The sequence below is a fragment of the Lithobates pipiens genome, unplaced genomic scaffold (assembly GCF_037356315.1).
Source record: "Lithobates pipiens isolate NorthernLeopardFrog02 unplaced genomic scaffold, aLitPip1_a1.2 Scaffold_10, whole genome shotgun sequence".
NCBI classification, from domain to species: domain Eukaryota; kingdom Metazoa; phylum Chordata; class Amphibia; order Anura; family Ranidae; genus Lithobates; species Lithobates pipiens.
Window position 1 is genome coordinate 110,575,552 of NW_027507686.1, and position 25,590 is coordinate 110,601,141.

At 43.3% G+C, this 25,590-nt stretch overlaps 1 protein-coding gene across 3 annotated transcripts in view; it reads left to right on the forward strand.

The window, feature by feature from the left end:
- NFATC3 (nuclear factor of activated T cells 3) overlaps positions 1-25,590 on the forward strand; it is a 915,828-nt gene that overhangs the window by 669,306 nt on the left and 220,932 nt on the right. For 2 of the 3 annotated variants that reach the window (XM_077457371.1, XM_077457378.1), the window contains exon 7: positions 2,629-2,684. The exons of the other annotated variant lie outside the window; for it this stretch is intronic. In XM_077457371.1, coding sequence (XP_077313497.1) covers positions 2,629-2,684 — 56 coding nt within the window. The remainder of the gene's footprint in view (positions 1-2,628; positions 2,685-25,590) is intronic. 3 annotated transcript variants of the gene reach the window in all.

Consider the following 25,590-nt stretch of genomic DNA (forward strand, 5'->3'; position numbering starts at 1 on the left):
GGATATGCCAGTCCCTCTGGTTACTGCAGATCAATACCTTGGAACTTCGGGCAGTACACCTTGCTCTGGATTATTGGACGAACCAGTTGCACAGGTTTATGGTCAGTGCTCCGTCCAATAATACCATTGCAGTGGCATATATCAACCACCAGGGTCGCATCAGGAGTTGTGCGGCTCAGAAAGGTCTGGGGCAGAATAGCATGTGCTGTCCCAGACAGCAGTACATATTCCAGGTATGGAAGACTGGCACGAGTTTTTTTTCCCAGTTGTCAGGGACTAATACCAGAACAGTGGTGCCTGCATCCTAAAAACGTTCTCTGAAATCTGCCAGCATTGGGGAACTCTGCAGGGAGATCTACTGGATTCCAAGTTCTATAACAAATTGGACAAGTTGGGTCTGGGACAAGAGTCCCACTAGCAATAGGGGTAAATGCACTGGTAACACGTTGGGAACCTGTTCTTCCTAGTCTATGCCTTCCCCCTGATTTAACCACTACTGCGTCTTTTGTAAGGAATCCTGGAGGTGGTAACACTGATAATAATGTAAGCTGGCCTAGCCCAGGAGGGCTTGGTACACCAACATAGTGAATCTTGTGGGGGACACTCCTTGGACACTTCCGGTCCAGCCAAGACGTATTGTCTTGGGTCCTGTTATCTTCACGCTGTTGAGTGCCAGGAAGCTGGCTTTAGGGAACTTCTAATACAGGACTTGGAAATCGTAGATGCTTGGTATGAAGCCAGGAAGTGGCACCCACTGTAAATGTGAGTGTGAGATTTTTTTTTTCCTTTCTTCAATCAGGAGTGGAAATTAGATTGGTCTTAAGTATCATTAAGGGTTCCATTTTGTCTTCATTTTTTCCAGAGACTGTTATTTCTCACTCCTTTCGTATTTCTTAAAGCGGGTAACACACAGTCCTGCCTGTCAGGCCACCCTTGTGTCCATGAGCTTGGTCTTGACTGTCCTTGCAGATGCCACCCTTTGAACCAATTTGAGAAACTCTGTTAGTCCTTTTATTTGAAAGGTGGCTTCTTTGGTTGTCATCACTGGCAAAAAGTGTCAAAGCTGGTGTCTCTTTCATGTAAGGAGCCATTATTGGTCTTGCATCATGATAGGGTGATGATGTGTTTTCATCCATATTTCTTGTCTAGAATGGTTTATAATTTTCACTTGAATCAGGGCAATGTCTTGCCTTTCTTTTTTTCCTAATCCACAGTCATCCAGAGAAAGATCGCTGCATATTCTGGAGGTAGTAACTATTTCTCATTGGATCTGCCAGTTAATGATTAAAGTGGTTGTAAACCTTTACAGACCACTTTGACCTACAGGTAAGCCTAGATTAAGGCTTACCTGTAGGTCCAAGAAATATCTCCTAAACCTACACGGTTTAGGAGATATTTTCAAAAAGACAGTCACAGCTGTCTACGGCGCATGCACCTTAGACAGCGGTGCGCAGGCGCACTATCGCTGTTAGCAGCAGGCCGCTGCTAACGGCGATATGCCATTAGTGGCAGCTCGTGTGTGCATGCGCGGGAGTGAGGTCATCACTGCTCTAGCGCTGTGAGTGACCTGAGCAGCGATACCCGGAAGAAGATGGATGCTCCGTGCTACAGGAGACAGTGGTGACATCGCTGGCTCCTGTGTCAGGTAAGTGACACATAATGGGCTACTATGTGATGCATAGTAGCCCATTATGCTTTACCTTTGCAGGGAGACAAAGAAGAAGTAAACCCATTAGGGTTTACTTCCTCTTTAAAGCCTATGGTTTGAAAGGGCAAAGTCCCACCCTTTCTGGGGAGAGCTCTCTACCAGGTGTGTGGGTGCATCACAGGCTTACCTGCCATCAGGTGTTAGTGGCTAAGGTTTGCAAGGCCGTTACAGTCTTTGGCGCATACATTCACAGGGTTTTACCAGGTGGATGTCAGAGCCATGAAGGATATCATCTTTGGCTGCAATATGTTACGGGCGGCAGAATAGGTTCTTCTCGGGTAATGTTTTTTTTTTATGGTCTCTTCAAGGGTATTGCTTTGGGATGTTCCAGATCGTAATGATTATAACCTGCTGTGTGTTCTGTGATGTATGATAAAGAAAATTGGATTTTTCCTACATACCCTATAAAAAACATTTCTTGGCGTACATCACAGGACACACAGGTCCCTCCCCCCTCTTTCTGGGAATATAATGCTTGCTACAAAACTGATGTACTTCCTGTACGAGGGGTTATATAGGGGAGGACTTCCTGTTTGATCTGCCAGTGTCCATTCACCTATAGGTGGTGCATAACCCATATAGTAATGATTATAACCTGCTCTGTGTCCTGTGATGTACCCCAAGAAATCGATTTTACAGCTAGGTATTTAGTTAAAATCCATTTTTTTTCATTTGTGCAGTCTAGAGCTAACAGCATAGGCAAATGCCAATATAAATATCACATGGCTTTGCTACTGTTTGACGTAAATATTACCATCTTTTCTCATATATGTCCTGCCATTGCTTTGTTAATAAAACAATTTTTTGGATTGGACAAAAAGACCTTCCACCATTATGTTGATACCTGTATTGTATTTTAACTGTGTTTATCTTTAAAATGTTAACTAAGAGTAAAGTAAATCTATTTTCTTACCTCCTAGATGGACGTCCACAGTGGGAAGCAGAAGCAAAAATTCTAACTGAAAGGAGAGACCTGGTAAGTCTTAAAGTGATACTAAAGTCAATTTTTTATTTTTTTTGCCTAAAAATAACAAACATGTAATACTTATATGCCCTGTGCAGTAGAAAAGAAAAACCCACTCCAGGTGTCTGTTACCAACGATCTCCTCCCTCTTCAGGTGTGGGTGCTGCTCAATATGCAACCATATGCAGGAGACAGAACAAAAGTCTGGATGGCCACACTCCAATGAAAAATGATTCCTTTATTAATGTAAATCCATACAGCAAGGATAAAAACCGCTAACACATTTCACACCATCAAGGCAGGTGCTTATTCATAGCTAGGTTTTAAAATACTAAAAAATACTTATATATGCAGACAAACACAGCTGAAGATTTGCTCAATTAGAGATTGTGTACACCCAAAACAATTCATGTTAAAGTATACCAGCTGAACTTCTCTTCTGTGTGGACATCACATATGACTCTTTAAGAAAAAAGGAATAAACCAGTTACATAGAAATCTTAATGTTTGACAATGAACACATTACATAATAAAAACCTAAACGAGGGGAAAGCATCCCACCTAGAAAATCATTTTAGGAACAAAATAGCATTTAAAACTTTAATGTGTGTGAACATATATGTGAATATATATATATATATATATATATATATCTCTTAATAAAATATCCGGGGAGTATTACAGCAGAGAATCCTATATATGCCCCACACGAGAGTCTTCAAAACGTGTGTGTGTGTGTGTGTGTGTATATGTATGTATATGTATATGTATATATATATATATATATATATATATATATATATATATATATATATATATAATAATATAGGAAAAAAAGAATTATAAGAATATGTGACTCACACACATACATAGGTGATCAAAAAAGCCCTCAACAATTGTTCTCTGTCAGAATTCCTACAGATGGACAGGACTCTCACCACGCAATACAGCAAAAAACTGTTTACCCTCTGACCAATTATACCACATGAATATGCAATCTAAAGTTTCGATCATTAACACCATAATTATAATTGTGAACATCCTGATTGAATGTAGATATGCATTGCACTTTCATGTAAGCACACAAAACACATTTCAAAGTATGTATTTTGTATGAATACTGAGAGTAATTTGCAAGAAATAGAGACTCTGATGAACATAGTTATTCCAAAAAAAAATATATATATATATATATATATATATATATATATATATATATATATATATATATATATATATATATATATACAATATCCCAAATATTTTAACGTCTGTCTTCCTATCTATCCTGAAATCATATAACCAATAATGCCTTGTAGATATCCATGTACAGAGTAAACCAAACGTCAGAGTCCAACCAATCTAATGGCCTATCCAATTATGAATAATATAATGACAGGACAACTACTGAATTTTATTTAGGACCCGCTATATGCTCATAATACTCTAAACCCAAGATGTCAAAATCTGGTATAAACATGTAGTATTACTTATAAAAATGGCAAATGTCCCATTCATGATTCATACCGCCTGGCTTTCTGGTATTAACCACTTGCTTAATGGGCACTTAAACACCCTTCCTGCCCAGACCAATTTTCAGCTTTCGGTGCTCTCACATTTTGAATGACAATTACTCAGTCATGCAACACTATACCCAAATGAATTTTCCCACAAATAGAGCTTTCTTTTGGTGGTATTTGATCACCTTTGGGGTTTTTATTTGTTGCACTATAAATGAAAAAAGACCGGAAATTTTGAAAAAAAACCCATATTTCTTTGTTTCTGTGACAAAATTATGCAAATTATAAATTTTTTGTCATAAATTTTGGCCACTATTTATACTGCTACATATCTTTGGTAAAAAAGCCCAAATTAGTGGATATTATTTGTTCTTTGAGAAAGTTAGAGAGTCTACAAGCTGTGGTGCGAATCACACAAAATTGATCACATCTGATGTACTGGTGGACTATCTCACTTCTTGCGACCCGAACAAGTCAGGAAAGTACACATACCCCCCAAATGACCCCTTTTTGGAAAGTAGACATTCCAAGGTATTTAGTAAGAGCCATGGTGAGCTTTTTGATGTTGTCATTTTTTCCCACAATTCTTTGCAAAATTAAGATTTTTTTTTTTCACAAAATTGTCATTGTAATAGGTTATTTCTCCCACGTGGCATGTGTATACCACAAATGACACCCCCAAACAAATTCTACTACTCCTCCTGCATATTACAATACCACATGTGTGGGACTTTTTCACAGCCTGGCCACATAGAGAGGCCCAACATGCAGGGAGCGCCATCACGTGTTCTAGGAGCATAAATTACACATCTAACTTGTTGACTACCTATTACACTTTTGAAGGCCCTGGAGCACCAGGACAATGACATGTGGCACTGATGACAGATGGCACTGATACGTGGCACTGATGACACTTATACGTGGCACTGATGACAAGTGGTACTGATGACAGACGGCACTTATATGTGGCACTGATGACACATGGCACTAATACGTGGCACTGGTGACAGATGGCACTAATATGTGGCACCGATAACAGATGGCACTAATACATGGCACCAATGACGCGTGACACTGATGACAGGTGGCACTGACAACAGATGGCACGTGACACTGATACGTGGCACTGATGACAAATGGCACTGATACGTGGCACTGATGACAGATGGCACTAATATGTGGCACTGATGACAGATGGCACTATGTGGCACTGATGGCATGTGGCACTGATGACAGATGGCACTTATATGTGGCACTGATGACAGATGGCACTGGGGACAAATGGCACTAACAGGTGACACTGGGAACAGATAGCACTAACAGGTGGCTCTGGGGAGGATGGCACTGGGGGGAGGAGGGCACTGGGCGAGGATGGCACTGGGGGGATGGCACTGGAGGGGATGGCACTTTCTTTTTTAAACTTACGGCCGCTGCAGCCGTTGATCTCTCCCTTCTCGCACACTGTCTGTGTGAGGAGGGAGAGCGGCGATGAGAGATGAGGGACACGGCCAGCACAGAACTTTCCCGATGTGCGCTCGCGGGAGCGCGCATTGTGGAAGTAAACGAAGTGATGTTTTGACGTCGCTTCCACCCTCCTATGGTATAAAGATGAGTGGGGGCCATCTTGGCCTCACTCGTCTCCATACTCAGCCGAGGAAAGGACCCGATCGCCTCCGCCGATACCGACGGCTCCAGTAAGTGGCGGAGGGCGCGGGAGAGCAGCGGGAGGGGGGTGGCACCAGGACCGCCTCCTGTAAAGAGGGATATCTCGGTTGTGGCAGCAGCTGCTGCCGTTACCGAGATATCCCTCTTCAAAGTAACAACATATATCTACATGAGGCGGTCCTTAAGTGGTTAATGTCAGCGCTCCTCAATGGAAGCTTCAACAGATAAATGCCTTTAACTTTCAAGCCATCCAATTTCCCATCATGTAACTGGGCAAAATGTTTGGCTACAGGTTTTCTTGATTTTTTTATTTTCTCTCTCTCTCACCAATCCACATTTTTAATTGTCTTTTGGTCTTGCCTATATATATATATATATATATATATATATATATATATATATATACATATATTTCTTACAAAGACAGGTAAGCATATAAATCACTCTAGTACAAAAGCAGTTTAGCAGGTCCCTGATTTGGAAACAAAGGGACAAAGTTGGTACCTGCTACAAAGGAATATTCCTTTAGATTTTGGATAATCTGATAGCTAGTTGGTCACCGGTTCTAAGCCATTGTACACATAGTTGGCGATTCCGACGGAATGTTTCCTATCGGACCGGTTTGACGGATATTCCGACTGTGTGTGGTCTGCATCAGACTGTTTCCGTCGGAATATCTGACGGACCAACTTTTCCAACTTGCCGGTAAAATTTTCTGACAGAGGCGTGGCCTGGCACCGGAGCGAGCTGGCCCCTTAGAAGAAGAGCTCCGTCCTCCGTTCGTCCTAACAGCCCTTTCATAAGCAGGGAATCCTCCGCAAAAGCAGCACAGATGGCTGGGAGAAGCCGTTCTGCCTCCCGGTCACAGCAGGACCCAGCTACGCCGCTCGGAATGCATGTACCGGTGATGTTCCGCTCGCAGCATGCCGAATCACAGGCCGCACCACAGGCCGCATTACAGGCCGGGCCGCGAGCCATGGGTCAGAGTGGACACCACCCGGCAGACATAGATAGCACGGACAGCCATCAGTCAGGTAGGGGCGCTCCACATAACTCACCCCTCTTATGCCTGGCTGACCTCCAACAAGTGGCAGCAGATATTAAATTCTCACTAAGTGCCGCAGTCTCTGTCCTAAAATCAGAGATTAGAGCGTTGCGGGCAGGCTAGAACAAGTAGAGACATCCACCATAACACATGGGGCAGCCATTCAGCAATTACAGAAGGCATCTACTGTACAGGCACAGCACCTTATTGATATGCACAGACATATGGAGGACCGTGACAATAGGGGCCACAGGCGCAACCTTCGCATCAGAGGGATCCCAGAAACAGTGAACAGCCCCCAACTACAAGCTGCAGTGTGGGCGATCTTTAATACACTCTTAGGCAGACCACTGGACGCCCCTGTGGAGATGGAGAGGTGCCACAGAGCGCTCAAACCAAAAGGCAGAGACACTGACCCACCAAGAGATGCAGTGTGCTGCTTGGTGAATTTTGCACAGAAAAAAGAAATTCTGCGACTTGCATGTACCCACGCTAATCTAGAACATGAGGGAGCACGTATCCAAATATATCAACATCTGTCTACCATTACCCTCCAGCACAGGAGTGACCTTCGGCCGCTTCTCCAAGTTCTCAGAGAGCATCGCATTATCTACCGCTGGAAATTTCCATTTTGCCTGCAAGCTACAGTTGGGAATCGCACGGTGATGCTGAGGACACCAGGGGACCTTTGACAATTCTGTGACGTTCTTAACATACCGTATGTAGAGGTGCCGGATTGGTATGGCGCTTTTTTGCAACCGGAGCCCTGGACTCTTCCTGGCAAGAAGTTACACCCCAGACCCAAAGAAGCAGTCAACGGTGGAGAAGATCCTCGTCAATAACCCCACCAAGAAGGCGCGGAGACATGGAGACAGAAGAGAGCCCACGGGCCTCACCGTCATCAGTACGCCGCAGAACTGATCGGCTCTAACACCCCGTCCAGTTTGGTAAGCAGACCCCCTGACTGATTTGACTGGGCCCTTGTTCTCTATTGCTACAATCCTACCCCTTGGCCCCCTGCTGCTCCTGAGTCCCGGGAGTACACCTAGCCCTGCGATTCTAACTACAGGACACTTCTATATCCTGGCGCTGCATCGCTACGGTCATGGAGTGAGCGTGCACTTCACAGGCTCCCAGACCTGCTGATTCAAAGACTAAAGGGGTAGCTATTTTACTGGCAAAGACATTTACATTCAATCTCACTGATCAATTGGTGGATTCGGACGGCAGATTCCTCTTTCTGAAAGGTACCTGGAAAGATAAACCGGTGACTTTGGCGAACGTCTATTGTCCGAACTCGAAACAAGTAAACTTTCTAAAGGAGACCTTACTGAAACTGACCTCGTTCATGTAAGGCATAGTGATTATGGGAGGTGACTTCAACATGACCCTAAATCCACTTTTATACATTTCCACGGGCACTTTGTCTATACCATTCTCAGCTTTACGACAAGCAAAGTTACAACTAGCTTCACTTGCGCTCCATGACTCGTGGCATACCCTGAATCCAACGGGGAAAGATTTCACATTCTATTCGGCCCCTCATAACCGATACTCGTGGCTAGATTACCTGTTCGTAGCCCAGAGAGACTTGAGTTACCTACACAAAACGATGATAGAGCCCATGGTGATCTCGGATCACCATCCGGTCACCATGACCCTCCGGTTCCCCCAGAGGGAAACATTATCAAAAATCTGGAGATTGGACTCCTCACTCCTTACGGACGTAGGGGACGTGACCACTATTAAACAAGCCATTAGCGACCTTTTTTTAACATAATGACACACCAGACTTTTCCCCTATGGTACAATGGGAAGCACACAAATGCGTGGTACGTGGGCACTTGTTGGCCCTCGCTGCAAAAAGAAAACGGGAACATCAATCCCTAATTTCGGAGTTAACTGCCAAAATCTCTAAATTGGAAGCGCAACATAAATGCTCACGGGCAGCTAGAGTGGCGACTGAGCTGGCCGCAACTCGGGTGCTCCTGCAAGAGAAACTGTACAAAAGGGTGCGGAAACAGCTGTTGAGGTCACAGAAGTTTTTATGTAAATCGTAACAAACCAGGAAGGCTCCTAGCAAGATGCACACAGAAACGCACCCTTACCCATACTGTTCATCATATAGTAGACAAGGAAGGGGGGATACATACGAAAAACTAAGAGATAGCACGTCAGTTCCACGAGTATTACAAGGGTCTCTATGACTTACAGAAGACTGAACCAAATCTAGGCCCAGTGGGGGAGAGGGCGAGTCTGATTGGAGAGTTTCTCCACCAGCACAGCCCTACGGCCTTATCACCTGAAGACCAGCAAGCCCTTGAGGCCCCTTTGTCCTCAGAGGAATGGTTGGCAGCTCTAAAGTCCACAAAATCGGGCAAGAGTCCGGGGCCGGATGGCTACTCTTCTCAGTATTATAAATGCTTCCCGGACCTTCTAGGACCACACTTTCTGAAGGCCTTTAACTCCCTGACAAGCACTGTGCACCCTCCACATAGCCTATTAGCCGCACACATTGCAGTGATTCCGAAAGACGGCAAAGACTTGACCAATGTAGCTAATTACCGACGATCTCACTTTTAAATGTGGATGTAAAAATCTTTTCCAAAATTTTAGCGAATAGGCTTTCTTATCACGTGCCGGCGTGGGTGGGATTGGACCAGGTGGGCTTTGTCCCTGGCAGAGAGGCCAGGGACAATACCATTAAAGCTCTAAACCGACACCACTGGCTGACTTCTACACGCAGCCCAGGATTTTTCCTGTCTATGGATGCGGAGAAGGCCTTTGACCGAGTGGCCTGGGATTATGTGGACGCGGTCATGGTGAGATTGCATGCGAGCATATATTAAGTCCCTGTACACGCATCCAAGTGCCATGATCCGCGTCCAGAGGCCTTCTCCATCCAGAATGGCACCAGACAGGGATGCCCCCTATCCCCCATACTTTACATACTTACATTGGAACCCCTTTTGAGATGCATTCGTGCAAACCCTGATTTAAAAGGAATCAAGGTACATAGCCGGGAATTTAAAGCTGCAGCATTCGCGGACGACGTCCTTCTCTTCCTCTCCTCTCCCCTAACGACCCTACCGAACCTGATGAAAATACTGACACAATTCCGACTTATCTCGAATCTGAAAATCAACTTTTCTAAATCTTTCGCCCTAAATATTACCTTGCCCCTTAACGTGGTTAAACAGTGTCAGAAGAATTTCCCCTTTACTTGGAAAACAGACACTATTACTTATTTGGGTAGTCAGCTGCCAAGTAAGCTGGCAGATCTATATAACATAAACTTCCTGACAGAGTTGAGAAAGTTGAGCCAAGACTTGAATAAATGGGATGTACCCGGCGTCTCCTGGTTTGGGCGTGCAGCAATTTTAAAGATGACAGTGCTCCCGCGTATCTTGTATAAAATGCAGACCATGCCAATCGGCCTGCCACCCTCCTTTTTTGCTACATATAAAAAAACTCTGTAGGACCTTCCTTTGGGGGACTAGAGGGGCTAGAATCAAATGGGCGAAATTGGTGCTGCCAAAATCCGAGGGCGGTATCGGATTGCCAGACTTGCAGAGATATCACTGGGCTACTCAGCTAGCCCGAATTGTAGACTGGAGAGTACATATTAAATGTAAGGGCTGGGTGCGCCTGGAGAACTTAATGGTGGACTCTGACCTCGGAGCGATTCCATGGTTAGCCAAAAAACACAGAACGATAGGTATACATACTCACCCACTCGTTAATGCAACCCTAGAGGCGTTTGATCGAGTGTGCAAAATGCATGCAGTCTCAGACATAGATTGTGCCCTCACCCCTATCAGAGGGAACCCAGCCTTTACTCCAGGGCTAGCTAAGGGCTTTCTATTTCAGGAATGGCCACACGAAGAGATGCAAGCCAGGCACTTCTTCTCGAGAGGTAGACTCCTTAGCCAGAGAGAACTGGCAGCCCAATCGCCAACTAAATCTTTCCCCCTATGGCCCTATCTACAACTTAAACACTATTTAGACGGCTCAGGGGCCAAGGGAAAATTCACAAAAAAACCAACGCCATTTGAATCACTGTGTCTGGGGCCACCCCCCAGAGACACATTATTTTGGTGCTTTATGCTTCCATGTTCCAAGAAGCACAGAGCATCCTACAAGCCGAACATGACTTTTGGGGGAAGCAATTAACTACTGAAATCTCACACACGAACTGGGAGCGAATCCACCTATACATTCACAAAGGCTCGCTGAATGTCCACACTCAAGAAAACGGGTACAAAATCAAGACACGGTGGTACAAAACGCCAGAGGTACTGCACAAATTCATACCTTCAGTTACTGACCGATGTTGGAGATGTGGCCAAGAACAAGGCACTTTTCTACACTTCTGTTGGAGCTGCCCTTAGATTCAATCATACTGGCAAACAGTTGCTCCCCTTGGAATTTACACCAGCACAATATCTCCTTCACCATTCAAAAATAACCAAGAAGCAATATTTCAAATCAATTGCAATGCATATAATAAATGCAGCCAGGCTTTGCCTGCCAGTGCATTGGAGGTCTACGACGACCCCAACCTTGACTGAATGGATTTCGCGTATTGACCATATTTCAGGGATGGAGGAACTGATATTCTCCTCTCAGGACAAAATCACCATATACACGGCAATTTGGGAAAATTGGCATAAATTCCGTATATCTCAGGAGTTCCAGCAGCTACTGGCTCGTAACAGGCGATGAAAGAGGACACTATAGCTTCTCAGATTCACCAACTGCATACTGAATTGTCACTGACAAAGTGACAGAAGCTCACTACAAGGTAGACGGGGAGGGTGGGGGCTGACTACCCTCAAACCTCCCCCTAACGTTCCTGAATGTACCTTTCCCACCTTTCCTGTCCCCCTCTCCCACCTTTCCTTTCCGAACCCCCCCCCATCCCTCTGCGCAGGGTATTAACCAAGGGAGGGGTGCAGATAACTGGCCCTAATATGGAGTGTGCCTGCGGTCGGCATCCCCCCCGAATATTGAGTGATCAAATGAGGATGGGAGCTACCCTAAGGGCCCACACTACTGATATTAGATTTACAAAGTTTTCACTATGTGTTATAGATTTTCTTTGTATAAGTGATGGGCACACATATAGAGCCAAACTTGATTTGTAAAAGATGATGTACTATATACTTTTCTGTAATGAAAGTTCTATTTGCTTGAATATGGCATTGCTGTATGGTATTGCTTCTGTTTTGTTTACCATTATCTTCAATAAAATAAATTTTTCATGAAAAAAAATAAATCAATTTTGACAAAATGCTCCGATCGGACATACTCCGATCATGTGTAGCCTACTTCGACGAACAAGGGGCCACGCATGCTCACAATCCAATTCGGACACGAAAGCGCTCGCTCAGGTAAAACTACTGCTCGTAATCTATATAGCACATTTGTCACGTTGCAATGTTAAAAATTCTTTCATGAAGTGCATTCTCTTGTTCTTTACAATGCTGCAAGAAGGAACTTCTTTTGATGCTGATAGTCACACACACATTTCTCCCGAACATATTTCCTGACTCTTTTTTACTAATTTCAGCAATACAACTTTTGAATTCGTCACATCTACACAATTTATTTTTTGTTTATTGTTTTTTGGGCAAATTTTGTGTTTGTTTTTTTTCCTAAACATCTCCTTTTTTGACAGTTTGCTCATCTTTCCATTTTTTGGGGTGTGTTTTGTGTGTAAATTTACCACAACAACATTATTATATTTTTTATATTTTGTTTTTCTTTTTTTAATCTAAAGGAGGTTGTTTAGTGTTGGTATCCCTTATTATTCATTTCACTTTGTATTTTTGAAATGTACCTGCCTGCTCACCAATAAACTGGCCTTTTTGAAGTAAAACACATACACAAGTATTTCTTCAAACAAAAAAAAACTTTTTATTTAGGTGTCAGTAAGAGATAAAGAGCGAGGCAGTGATGGAGAAACTGGGGAGATTAGCGAAGCCTTTGGCCCCCAGGGCACACATCAACTATTTAAAAGCAAAACTTGGTGGCCTGAGGAGTACATGTCTGAGGGAGAGAAGTCTGGTCCTGAAGTCCAAGAAACCTGGAACAGCAGCAGATGACATCTATGTTCCCAGGCTGTGGTACTACAACAGGCTGCATCTTCTGTCAGACCAGACTGAACCCAGGTCATCACACTCTGGTCTTCCTTCCACGCTTCCTTCCAGGCTGTGGCTGTGGTGCTGGAGGTGTGGCAGAAGGAGGAGGAGGAGGGGCATGGGCCAAATCACACAAGTGTGTTGTTTGTGTCATTTGGCCCAACAGACCCTTGTTGAGGGTGTGTATAATTACCTCCTCACACAAGAGCTGTTGCCCCTCCTCCATTTTCTCCAGCTTGCACGCAGCCAAGGCGGCAAAGGCTTCTTGATAGGTGGGTTTGTCTTGGAGGGCTGCTGAAGCCTCCCCGATCAGCCTCAGAGCCTACTCCTTCACACCCCCACCTGGCATTCTGTCAGGCTCCTTTGCCCGCCCACCGCCTGGCTGCCGCTTACCCCCGCCTCCTCCTGGCTGCCACTTTCCACAGCCACCTCCTGGCTGCTGCATTCCACACCCTCTTCCTGGCTGATGTCTTCCTGTGTATGAAAAAGGGACATAGTTTTAGTTTTTGGTTCATCAAACACGCACGATTTTCACATCAAGACTGTTGCAAATTGTTAAGCAATACAAAAGACTATCATTCTGATCCCAGCATTTTTCTTTATTGTCCCAAAGGTTTTGGCCACTACTGTTTATTGATATGTGAAACGCTTTCTAAAATCAGCAATTTGTGAGCAAAAATCAAGTTAACATCATTCATTTTTACCCCCCAAATATGTACAACAATACATACCTGGCTCAAGCTGGGCTCCCCCAGTTCTTCCTGAGTGGAAGGCCCAGGTTGGGCGTCAGAAGACTCAGCGGGTGTGGAATGTAGCATAGGACGCATGGAAGGAAGAGTAGAGAGTGATTCCCTGGCCTCAGCCTGGTCTGACAGAAACTGCATCCTGTTATAATACCACAGCCTGGGGACATAAATGTCATCTGCTGAAGCACCAGATTGCATGGACTGCAGCACCTTCTTCCTCTCCTTCAGATAAGTACTCCTCAGGCCACCGATTTTCACTTTTAAATAGTGGATATCTGCCTTGGGGACCACCGACTTCACAAACTCAATCAGTTTCTCCATTGCTGCCTGCCTCTTTAGTCTGTTACTATAATGAGTCTGTGTGGCTTGCCACAGGCAGGGCATCTCCCTGTATTTATCGATGAACAGAGGGAGGAAGCTATGATCATTGAAACCTTCCATAATGTCTGCAAGACACAACACAAGACAAACCCTAATGTCAGGCTAAACTCCACTAATGCAGGCCTCAATCTAGAAGCAGTATAGCCTAGTGATGTACCAAGTTCAAATTTTTACCTTCGTTTGCACGATCGTCACGTCAGCTTCTCCCTCTGTTCACAGATCATATGGACGACACACGCGTGTTGCGTTTTATATACAGTGCGTATGCGTGAAACTCTGCCTGCCCCTGACGTTCTTTCTAGACTATTCCCCGCCCCTTCGCTTTCGGCACAGTGGGAAGAGCACATGGCGGAGAGAACGCAGGTGCGCAATCAGAATTCCACTAACGTGGAGGAGGGTGAGGAAAGCCCGTAGCCTGAAACGTCCCGATCCAGGAAGAGAAGATTTAAGGCCTCAAATATGTCTTTTGGAGAGATGTTGGAGATGGTGGACATATTGAACAGGACCGACTATGATGGGAAGTATGGACCTTACCCAAACCCAAATATCAGAAAGGTCAAGATCATGAATAAAGTTTTGAAGAGTCTTCAGAAGAATTTTGGGGTACGCCGATCCATGGATCAACTGAGAAAACGCTGGTCAGACTTGAAACTGAGGGAGCACGAGCAGTACATAAGGATCAAGCGTGTTCTTCAAAAAAGTAAGTAGTTGTCGTGTGTTCGTATGATTATTCTTGCTTGCATACATGCTCCATGTGCTTTGATTTCATGTTGTGCATTTTAAAATGGCCACTTTCAAGTTCAGGGTTTCATTCGTTCGTAAGAAACAACGTTCTGCAGGTAAGCATTCCAGCTTAACAAAGTGGCCCCAATAATGTTCTCACCTTGGAACTCGGCCAAAAAACACAATTGTACAATACTTCCAAGCAATGTTTCATATTCCTATTTCTGCCCTCTGTATGGTAATTATTCTTTTTTTACATTCTCATAGGGGAGAGAAGACTCGACAAGTATGAGGACACCAGGGACCCCACCCCTCCCAAAGAAGGCAAAATTCCAAAACCAGAAGCAGAGGAGCAGGAGGAGGAGGAAGAAGGAGAGATCGTTGAAGTTGGACAAATTGTCACCACAAAAGGTGAGTGTCGGAGAACACAGCTTCCGGTAAGCTCATCAATGTATGTCACCATATTTATAATACATGGTGTGTGTTTTTTTTTGCTTTGTTTTGTAGGTGATGTGGAAGAAGAATCCCATTTTACCAGTGAAAGTGCCCAGATCCTGATTGGGGAGATAATGGGGTGCAATCAGGATTTAGAAAATATCCAGAAAAACATCAATGATGTTAAAAATAAAATGAAGAACATCATTGATGTTTTGGGGAGAGTGTGAAACAGCCCAAACTAGCTAGGGTTTTATATTTTGGCTTTTAAACCACAACTTTTGTATTTTCGAACAATCCAAATTTGGAAGATGCACAGAGTGTGTCAACATGCGCCATCTCCCATCATGGGGATCAATGTACGTGTTTTGTGGAAAGTGGCTGAGATGAAGGGGTTGCAGCCCCAAAGCATGTACATTGATCCCCCATGATGGGAGATAGCACATGTTGACACACTGTGTGCATCTTCCAAATTTGGATTTTCCAGGGGTGACACCCCATGTGATGAAGGCAATATCAGCCCAGTTTGTACATACTCATGTCTGATATTGTCTTCACTTTTCAAAGTTGAACTTTGTAAGTTCCTGTGTTCTGTATGTTACGCTTTGATACATGCCTGTTTACACAAAAACACCAAGTAAAAAAAAATAAAAAATACCTGAAATAATGTTTTTGATACACCCAATTTGTTGGTTTGTTGTAAAACCCTTTTCTAAATGCACACGTGAATGTGCTTTGATTAAAAAGTTAAATTATCAACAATGTGTGGCTTCCTTTTTCATTGCGCAAAAGATGTATTTGGAGTAAAATTGTTGTTTGCGGTGACAATGGGTGTTATTTACTAAAGGTAACTCCACTTTGCACTCCAAGTGCAGTTTTAGGTGCACTTTTGCAGTGCATAATGGATGTGCCTTTAGTAAATAACACCCGCAGTGATGTGTTAATTTTCACAATCATGCCATTTTCCTGCCATGGTGCTGAAAATGAGCAAGATTTTGGTCAGTAATGCACTACATACATTAGTTAACAAAAACAAGGTGTGTGTGTGTAGCAGACCCACAACAGAATAAGATTATCTGAAGAAGAGACTGTCCCCTCATCTCGCTCAGAACTTGGGTTTGCACTGTTGTTGAAAAAGGCACAACAAGAAAAAACATAAATTGACCTAGGAGACACCTAAAACCAAGCCAAGCAGTAAATGCAAACAAATATTGGAGTTTCAAAGAAAAATATATTCCTAAAATGCCGCTCAGACATTGTCTGGCATATCAATGGCCCCCCTACCCACAAAGTAGTCCATGTATTGGGTTCTGACCTCACGGGCGCTTTGGGGGGGCAAGCTAGGACGAGCAGCTTCAAGGCCCGTGAGGTTCTCATTTTCCAGCAAGTCTGCTTCTTGGCCAACTGAGACCGCATAGTTTGCAGAATTTCTTTTTAGGAAATTGTGAAGAACACAGCACGCCAGCACAATGTGATTGATTTTGTATTCTGCCATGTGGGTGGGCATTAAAAAAAGGCAGAACCGGCTGGCCAGTATACCAAAAGTCTTCTCCACCACTCTTCGGGCTCTGGACAGGCGAAAATGTAAAATCCTCTGGTCTGGGGTGAGGGTCCTCATCGGGAAAGGCCGCATCAGATGGTTTGCCATGGCAAACGCCTCATCCGTGACGAAGACGAACGGGAGTCCTTCGTGATTCTCTTCTGGGGGTGGCAAGCCCAGACTGCCACTCTGGAGACGCCAGCAGAACGCCGTCGGTGCGAAGACTCCACCATCCGACATCCGTCCATTTTGCCCCACGTCCACATACAAGAAGTCATAGGTCGCAGACACCACCGCCAACATCACGATACTATTAAACCCCTTGTAGTTAAAATAGTACGACCCCGAGTTGGGTGGTGGGACGATGCGGACGTGCTTCCCATCAATTGCACCTCCACAATTGGGAAAGTCCCAATGACTGGCAAAGTGTGAGGCCACAGTCTGCCATTCCTGTGGCGTTGAAGGACACTGTGGAGTAAAACAAGACCACAAATTGGTAATTTTGCACATCAACATTGCAAGAAGATTAGACACAAACATTTTTGGCCAAGATCAGTATAACATTTTGGGATCTGAGTATTTAAAGCCTAAAGTATAAGGTCTCCTTATCAGAGTCATCACCCCCATCCCCCCATCTGATGGGCCCTTGCTAAAAAATGAGGGGGAGATGTTTTGGACATGTAACCCTCTCCACTTTATTGAGAGCTGAATGCCTAAATAATGTGTGATACTTTGGGATGCCCCTCCTTACTTACACTATTGGCAGCCCACCGGACAGGTAATAAGTGTCATAACAAAAAGAAAACAAAATGGAAGCACATTTTGACATTCTGCTATTACATTTCAAGATAATAATAGGGTAAAAAAATAAAAAAATTATAGCATTTGAAAGTATTGAGGCAGGCCCTTGCACTACATGCTTTGGTGAATTTGTCCATAAATGTGACCTTCAAAAAGGTAGGTAGAGTGTGTATTGGGTTTGGTAAAGTCAGCAGATAGAGGATTGCTATCAGCTGAGCTAGCAGTTGGGGGGAGGGGGGTTCCTAATGAGTTTGGCACAACCAAAAAAAAAAATGTCACTCTGCATGAATTGAAGCACACACATAACATTTGTAGACATTTTAGGGGGTGTTTAGGGGAAAGCAATACTATGGAGCTGACAAAAGACATTAAGTGACTAGACTATAGTTTTATGGGCCAAGAAGAGCATGGTGGGGAAGTTAGTGAGGCAAATATGTATGAGAACAAAGGGGCAGAGCATATGAATTAGAGCATATTGCAATGATGGTAATTAGGGAATGAGGAAAGAAATGCAAGACATTAGCAATCATGAAATACATAGAATGTGATGGTAAAGGATAAAACTTGCCTTCATATAGTCCTTCTGCAGGACCTGAATGATGGCAGAACAGGTCTCTGGAATAATGATCCCCAGAGCCTGGGGGGAGATGCCTGTGGAGAACTCGAGGTCCTGAAGGCTTCTCCCTGTTGCCAAGTAGTGCAACGTGGCGATGAGCCTCTGCTCCGGAGTGATGGCTTGCCGCATGCAGGTATCCTGCCTGGTGATATAAGGGGTCAGCAAAGCCAGCAGACGGTGAAAAATGGGGTCCATCATCCAGAGATAAGTCCTGAAATCATCAGGATTATTCTCGCGGATCTCACGGAGCAAAGGCATGTGCGAGAACTGGTCACGCTGGCGCAACCAATTCTTGGTCCACAAACGCCTCCCCTCCCTGTTCATGGACCGGGCTTGTGTCAAAGTAAGAAACCCAACACGATGCCCCTGCACAGCACAAACACTATGACGAGTACGTAGACGAAACATGGTTTGAAAACGGCCTGAATAGCAGAAGCAAGCAGACAATAAGCAATGCAAATCAAAGCCTACTATACCAAGATATAGTCCACAATGAGAAATAAATACTTACTGACTACACGCACTGATTATCAGATAGGCAAAGACAAGCAGAAACTGAAGAGCAGGAGCAAACTGAATCACAAATCTGACAAGCGTGAATCGCCTCTCACCAAACTTCTACTAACACGCGATGCACACAAGATCAGCAGAAGGAGCCCAAAGGGTGCCGGATGTGGTGCTGAACTTCCTTTTTCTAGGCCCGCCGTACGCGGCTTAAGTCACCGCGTTCTTGGCAACTGGAAATTCCGACAACTTGGTTCGACTGTGTGTATGCAACATCACTTCCAGACCTCGTCCGGAATTAATCTGTCGGAATAACTCCGACGGCTTTGGTTGTCGGAATCTCCGACCGTGTGTACAAGGGCTTAGACAAATTCAGAGTGAATCAGGGATACCGTTTTAGGGGAAAGGCCTACTATTTTTGCTATTGCAGGGCAATTAGTCAAAATCCCCCAGTATTTCTGGAGGACTTTGCGCGCTGAGCCCCAAAATGCATGATTAGTCTAATTGGACCAGGCTTGTCAATTTTTTCACCTTTCCCTATTTCTGTTTCCGGATTTACCAAGGTCTTTCTATCACTTTCCGCTGCTCTGTTTCACCATTGGAATCTCTGTGTGAATAACCACGGTCGTAAAATCTTTTACATAGTTTGTTAAACTTTATGAATGTCTCCTATGAGAAAGAAGTCAAAAGGCAATTCAAAGACATCACGACCTATAAATTACTAGACAGTAACCCAGTTCCAGGCCTAGTGAATAAATGAAATGAAACACACTTGGTCTAACAAAAGAGGCAGGACTTCAACATAGCCGTAAATGTGAATATCTAACATTGGAAAAGTTCAATATGCCTATATTTTACATCATACAAAAAGAACACAAGTGTCTCCATGATCCACCTAGGAGATCAATAGTTTCTGCAATTAAAGGCCCCCTGGAAAGAGTGGGTAGATACTTGGACTTGTAACCGAAAGATATGGTCATTGAATTGAAATATTATGTCCAAGACGCACAGGACATCCTGGCCAAAATTGCTGACCTTAAGGTGGAAGGCTACATGTGGCTAATTGTTGAATTCCTCTACAAGTTGATCCCACATAGCTGTGGAGTGAAGGCTGTGGAATTGTTTTTGAACCAACGCTACTCAAGAATGGGGCCCCAAAACAAACTCATTATAGAACTTCTAGAGTTCGCTCTGATGAATAATTTTGCCAAGTTCTCCACAAATACTATGAACAGATAATACACGTCAATAGGGGCACCGTGCACGCCAGCCTACGTCTGTCTCCACCTGGGCCTTTGGGTGATAAGGGAGGTCTATGGGTTGTCATGGTACCTGAGCCATGTCCATACATGGCTCAGGTACATCAACAACGTGTGTTTGATTTGGAATAGTGACATTGAGGAACTACGTCATTTCATTCAGCAATTGAATTGAATAGCAATTGAATACAATAGTCAGCTTACTTGCACGTTTGAATGTAATATGTAGGATGTCTCTTTGATCAGGTGTACTTTTAGAAAAACAATAGCTATGAATACTTTAATACAAGCATATAGTCACCATCCACAATGGCTAAAAAATGTGATACCAGTTAGTCCATTCTTACAGATAAAATGCAATTGTTGTAAATTGAGTCACTATAAGCATGAAGGAAAAGAACTATATAAAAGATTTTGTGAGCCTGGTTATTCAACCAATTTGAATGACAAAATGTAGAGTAACAGAAAGCAATAGACACTGTTAAGTCCAAAAACAGAAGGGGAAAAGTAAAAAAAATATATATATATATATATATATATATATATATATATATATATATATCTTGTCCAGTTAGATTAATCGTGCAAATTTAGGGCTCAGTGGGACCCAGTGTGCAAAGTCCTCCAGAAATACTGGGGCATTTTGACTAATTGCCCTGCAATGGTGATAATAGTAAGCCCTTCCCCTAAAATAATAGCACAAAATTTAGGAGATATCCTGATTTACTCTGAATTTCTCAAAGAACCAATGAAGAATTGAATGATCCTTTGTGGCATTTGCCAACTATGACCTTTTGTGTATTGGGCATACTGGGGGTCATTTACTATAGCGCTGCAGTGCTAATTAGCGCTAAAACGGTATTCACTGTAGCGCTGGTAAAAAATATAATCCCAAAATCAAATTCACTATAGTTCCCTGAAACCAAATAGCGCCCAAAACCTTACTCTGCTAAAACCTGGAGTAATGCAAATGGAAATAATGTTTAGAGCATGATATAATTGCCTAAATTGTACTGAAATATGCGGTATATTGTTTAAATGCTTTTAAACTGTGTGAAAAAGTGATTTCTACACTGAAATATCTTTAAAAGTCTGAGAAAAGATAAATGATCCATTTTTGTATAACTAGGTGCAAATAGCTCTCATTTTAGCCCCAATGTCTTTTTTACAGGGCACTATAGTACCAGAATGAGCGCTGTGTTGAGCATTTTTTGGGAGTGAAAATCAGCGCTATTATAGTCCAATGCAAGTTTTAGCCATTGATTCGAATGGTACAATTGTAACTTCCCCAAATAAATCCTTCTAATGTTGAGATAAAATGTATCTTTCTCTGAAATAAATTTTCCTTTGCAGCATTATTGCTTCTGCTTAATCTAGTTTGCTTTTAAGAATGCTAGAGTGTGGAATGTTTTGATGTGTTTTTTTTTATATTTTTTTTCTCTGTCACTTTCACTTGTTATGCCCTCTACACACGGTCGGAATTTCAGACGGAAAATGTGCGATCGGATCGTGTTGTCAGAAAATCTGACGGACAAAGTGGCAAGCATGCTCAGAATAAATTAAGAGACCACAGCTATTGGCTACTGGCCCTTATATAGTCCCGACGTACGTGTTGTACGCCACCTCACTGGGAACGATCGGATTTTCCGACAACTTTGTCCGACCGTGTGTATGCAAGACAAGTTTGGCACAAATTCCATCCGAAAAAATCTGATGGATTTTGTTGTCAGGATGTCCAACAGTGTGTACAGGGCATTACTCTCCATCTCACAACAATCTTTACCCAAACTGACACGGATGTCTTTACAATCCAAAAACAATACCATTGCTGATGCAGATTTAAAACGAGTAACACTTTTTTGCGCTTTTTATTATTTCCAAATAATCAGGGCCCAAAAAATGTGATGTGTACCAACATCAGAAATAAAAATGTAATTCCCAAAAAATTGAGAGTAATATCACTATTCTATACCACAAAGAACCATGAAATATCACAGAATAGATCAAGCAGAATAACTCTATACAAATATGACGTCCGGATGTTTCTGTGGTCATTGTTTTTTATATTTTGCACAGGTTTAATAATTAGGTGGAACCAAGGTACTGGATACAATTACATACATTTGTAGTGATGTGGCCGTCTTCTAGACATTTTACATTTATTAAAATAAATACTTTTTTTACGTGATTAAGGCTTGCTGCTTTTGGGATTTGTTCTGAGTCTCTCCCGGGAACTACCACAAACGATCTGCACTTCTTTGAGCTGGTGAGAATATTGATACTGCTATGGCCATTGCTGTATCAGTTACTTAAATGCTGCATTATATTGAACTTTGTGTAAGTGCAATATCTTAAGGGTCGGGTGTTTTTTGGGACAATAAAAGTTTTACAGTATCACACTGTGGATTCCTTTCCTCATATATGAGTGATTAAGAGGATTGCGGGTGTGTCCAGTGGGGATGGTTCAGGATGTCATTCATCTGTTGGCTTTATCGTTACTGAATTCCCAAGCTGATGTCCTGTCGTTGCTGAGCATAAATCTGTATTCATCCATTAAGGTGATCCTTTTTTTAGGAGTTTGGTGAGTGCAAATCCTATAAGGAGTGGATTCACATGGTGTGGTGATGGTGGAACATCTCTTCAGTGATATGAACTGCTTTCTAATATGAGAAATTACCCAACACCAGGACTGTCACAATTTGTATCATTTTAAATAGTTTGTTTTTGCTCATACGTTCTTAAAAAAATTTTTTTTTGTAAAAGTTTTGTTTTTTTAGCGCTGCTTAACCTACTCTTTTGGATCTTTTTTGCCTTCTTTTTAAATGTTATGTTTTTATATGGCAGCTGCTTAGTCTGATATATTCTATCATCTTGGGCACTGGTTAAGTGACCCTGTTTACTTTTACCATTTGTGCAAATCACTGTTTACCCTCCACAACTTCTGTGGGGACTTTTTTTTTTCCTTCTGTAATCTAACAAATCATTTAACCACTCTATACTACCCTGGTTAATATCTAGACCATTGTTTCTCAACCTTTTTACCTTTGAGGAACCCTTGACAAAAAGTTTGAGATCTCGAGAAAACAAACAAATAAATAATGTTTATATCTACAGCTCACGGAACATTGGTATGGTCAGCGAGCTGGTGATAACAAAAATATTTTGTAGAAATAGCATTAAATAAAGAATAAATATTAAAACGTACCTATTTAATGTGAAACTTATGCTTTCTTTTCCTGCAGAGCTGATCCAATTAAGGGGACATTACATAAGGCAGAGCACATTACATGGAACAGAGCAAATGACAGGGGACATTACATGGGACAGGGCACATTGCATGGGACAGGGCACATGACAGGGGACATTACATGGGGGAGGGCAAATTACAGGGGACAGGTGACATTACATGGAACAGAGCACATGGCAGGGGACATTACATGGAACAGGGGACATTACATTGGACAGGGCACATTACAAAGGACATTACATGGGACAGAGGACATTACATGATAGGGGACATTACATGGGACAGATGGAACATTACATGGGGCAGGCCACATTACATGGGACAGGGAACATGACAGGGAGAAGGGCATGGAACAGAGAAAGGGTTGATTGCTGTGTCCTGGGGTAGCAAACACCCCGAATACACTTGTGCCACATCCTAACAAATTGAGAAAAATTGAATAGCAAGAAAAATGGAATTTAACGGCACGTATAGAAAAATAGAACACATTTGATAAAACACATAGATAATATATGGAAAAGCGAGTCTTTCATTGGCCCAGAAGGAATACCACTTATATACTTCCTGTGGGGCTATACTCTTGGTATCAGAAAAAACCCACACTGAGATGCACATAAACAATTGGTTATTCAAAGGTCCTTGAAGAATTATAAAATGCTCTACATGTTTCGCGACTGTAGTTGTTGCTTCTTCAGGAGCTTCTGTGTATTACTAATTAAAGAAATAAAAATTTCAATTAGAGTAAGATATAAGCAATAAAGTATACAATTATTATAGTGCATACACACCTGCATACCCATATACATAAAATATATGAACTCGCCACAATGGATGCTAAAGAGGGTTTCAACGCTCACCCATGCTGGTGAGGCACAGTAACCGAACAACCATCTCTCCCAAAGGTGGGTGGAGGGGGAGCACGGGGCCTGGCGCCAAGACAGTGGAGGATCAGCACATAAAGTGGGGTACGGGGGTGCACCTGGTAGCTATAGATATAAGATATACAGAAAGTTACTACACTGACTTGAATGTAAATGAACACATATTGCAGTAAGCATTGCCATACTTGCGTAGCTAATGCGATATAGCCTTAAAATCTGCCCATTAGTACTGAAGGAGCCTTATATGAAAGACTTGCCATACATATGCCCAGATATATAAAAGCCATTAATGCAAGATATAGCTGATTCATTTAAATTTTTTTTTTTTTTCCAAATAATTTATTTTTCATGGTCGTATAACAAAAGTAATAGTACAGGCATACAGCAATAGCAGTATGGTTCCCAAAATACAAGGGGCCCATTGTAGATAGACAGTGCAGAATAACACAGTATTGGGAGATGCAGCGAGATCAGGCAATCCGACCAAGGGTGCACAGCGGGACGAAAGACACCAAAAGTCAGTTATCCGTGCTGGGAACCAAAAGGCCACCCAGGGTCTGCTGCCTAGCTTATATGCCAGACTTAAAACAGAACAAGGACCATCAGTAGTATTAACAAAAAGAGTGGAAGAGAGAAGAAGAGAGAGAAGCAGAGGAAGAGACAAAGAAAAGGAAATAGAATGCCAGCGGTCCACATCACCATATCCACACCGGTTCGCCATCAGTCCTCCAGCAGCCGCCATCTCCCCCAGATCAGGTCATGCTCCTCAAGCCTATCCCTCACCCTGGCAGTCATTTTCTCCATGAGCTCAACATCCTTGATCCTGGAGTATAGGGCCTCCCTAGACGGAGGCAACAGATTTTTCCAGTTTAGGGCTATCAGGCAGCGGGCCGCTGTCAGGATATGCCTAAGGAGCTTCCGGGCCGGCCTGGCCAGTGCGGGTTGGGACAGGCCTAGTAAGAAGAATTTAGGGGAGTGGGGTACAGAAATGTCAAATAAACGCTGGAGCAGCCTTCGGGTCATGAGCCAGTATGGGGCAATCAGGGGACAGGCCCAGTAGATGTGGAACAAGGAGCCCCGCTCCTTCAGACATCGCCAGCAGCTTTCTGAGGTGGAGGGGTATATTCTGTGGAGTATGTCCGGGGTCTGATACCAGAAAGAGGATTTTGTAGGAATTCTCTTTGTACAGTGTACACTGAGAGGACTTGGCCGCCTGGCGCCACACCCCCTGCCAGGTCTCAAGGGGGAGCTCCTCACCCAATTCCCCCTCCCAGTGTATCATGTAGGAGTGCTTACCCCTCGTTTGAAAGTGGTGTGTGTTGAGGATGCGATAAATGTCTGAGATCAACCCTCTGCGACTCCTTCCTTCCAGAATTATCTGCTCGAAAGGAGAGGGCGGGGAGAACCGTAGG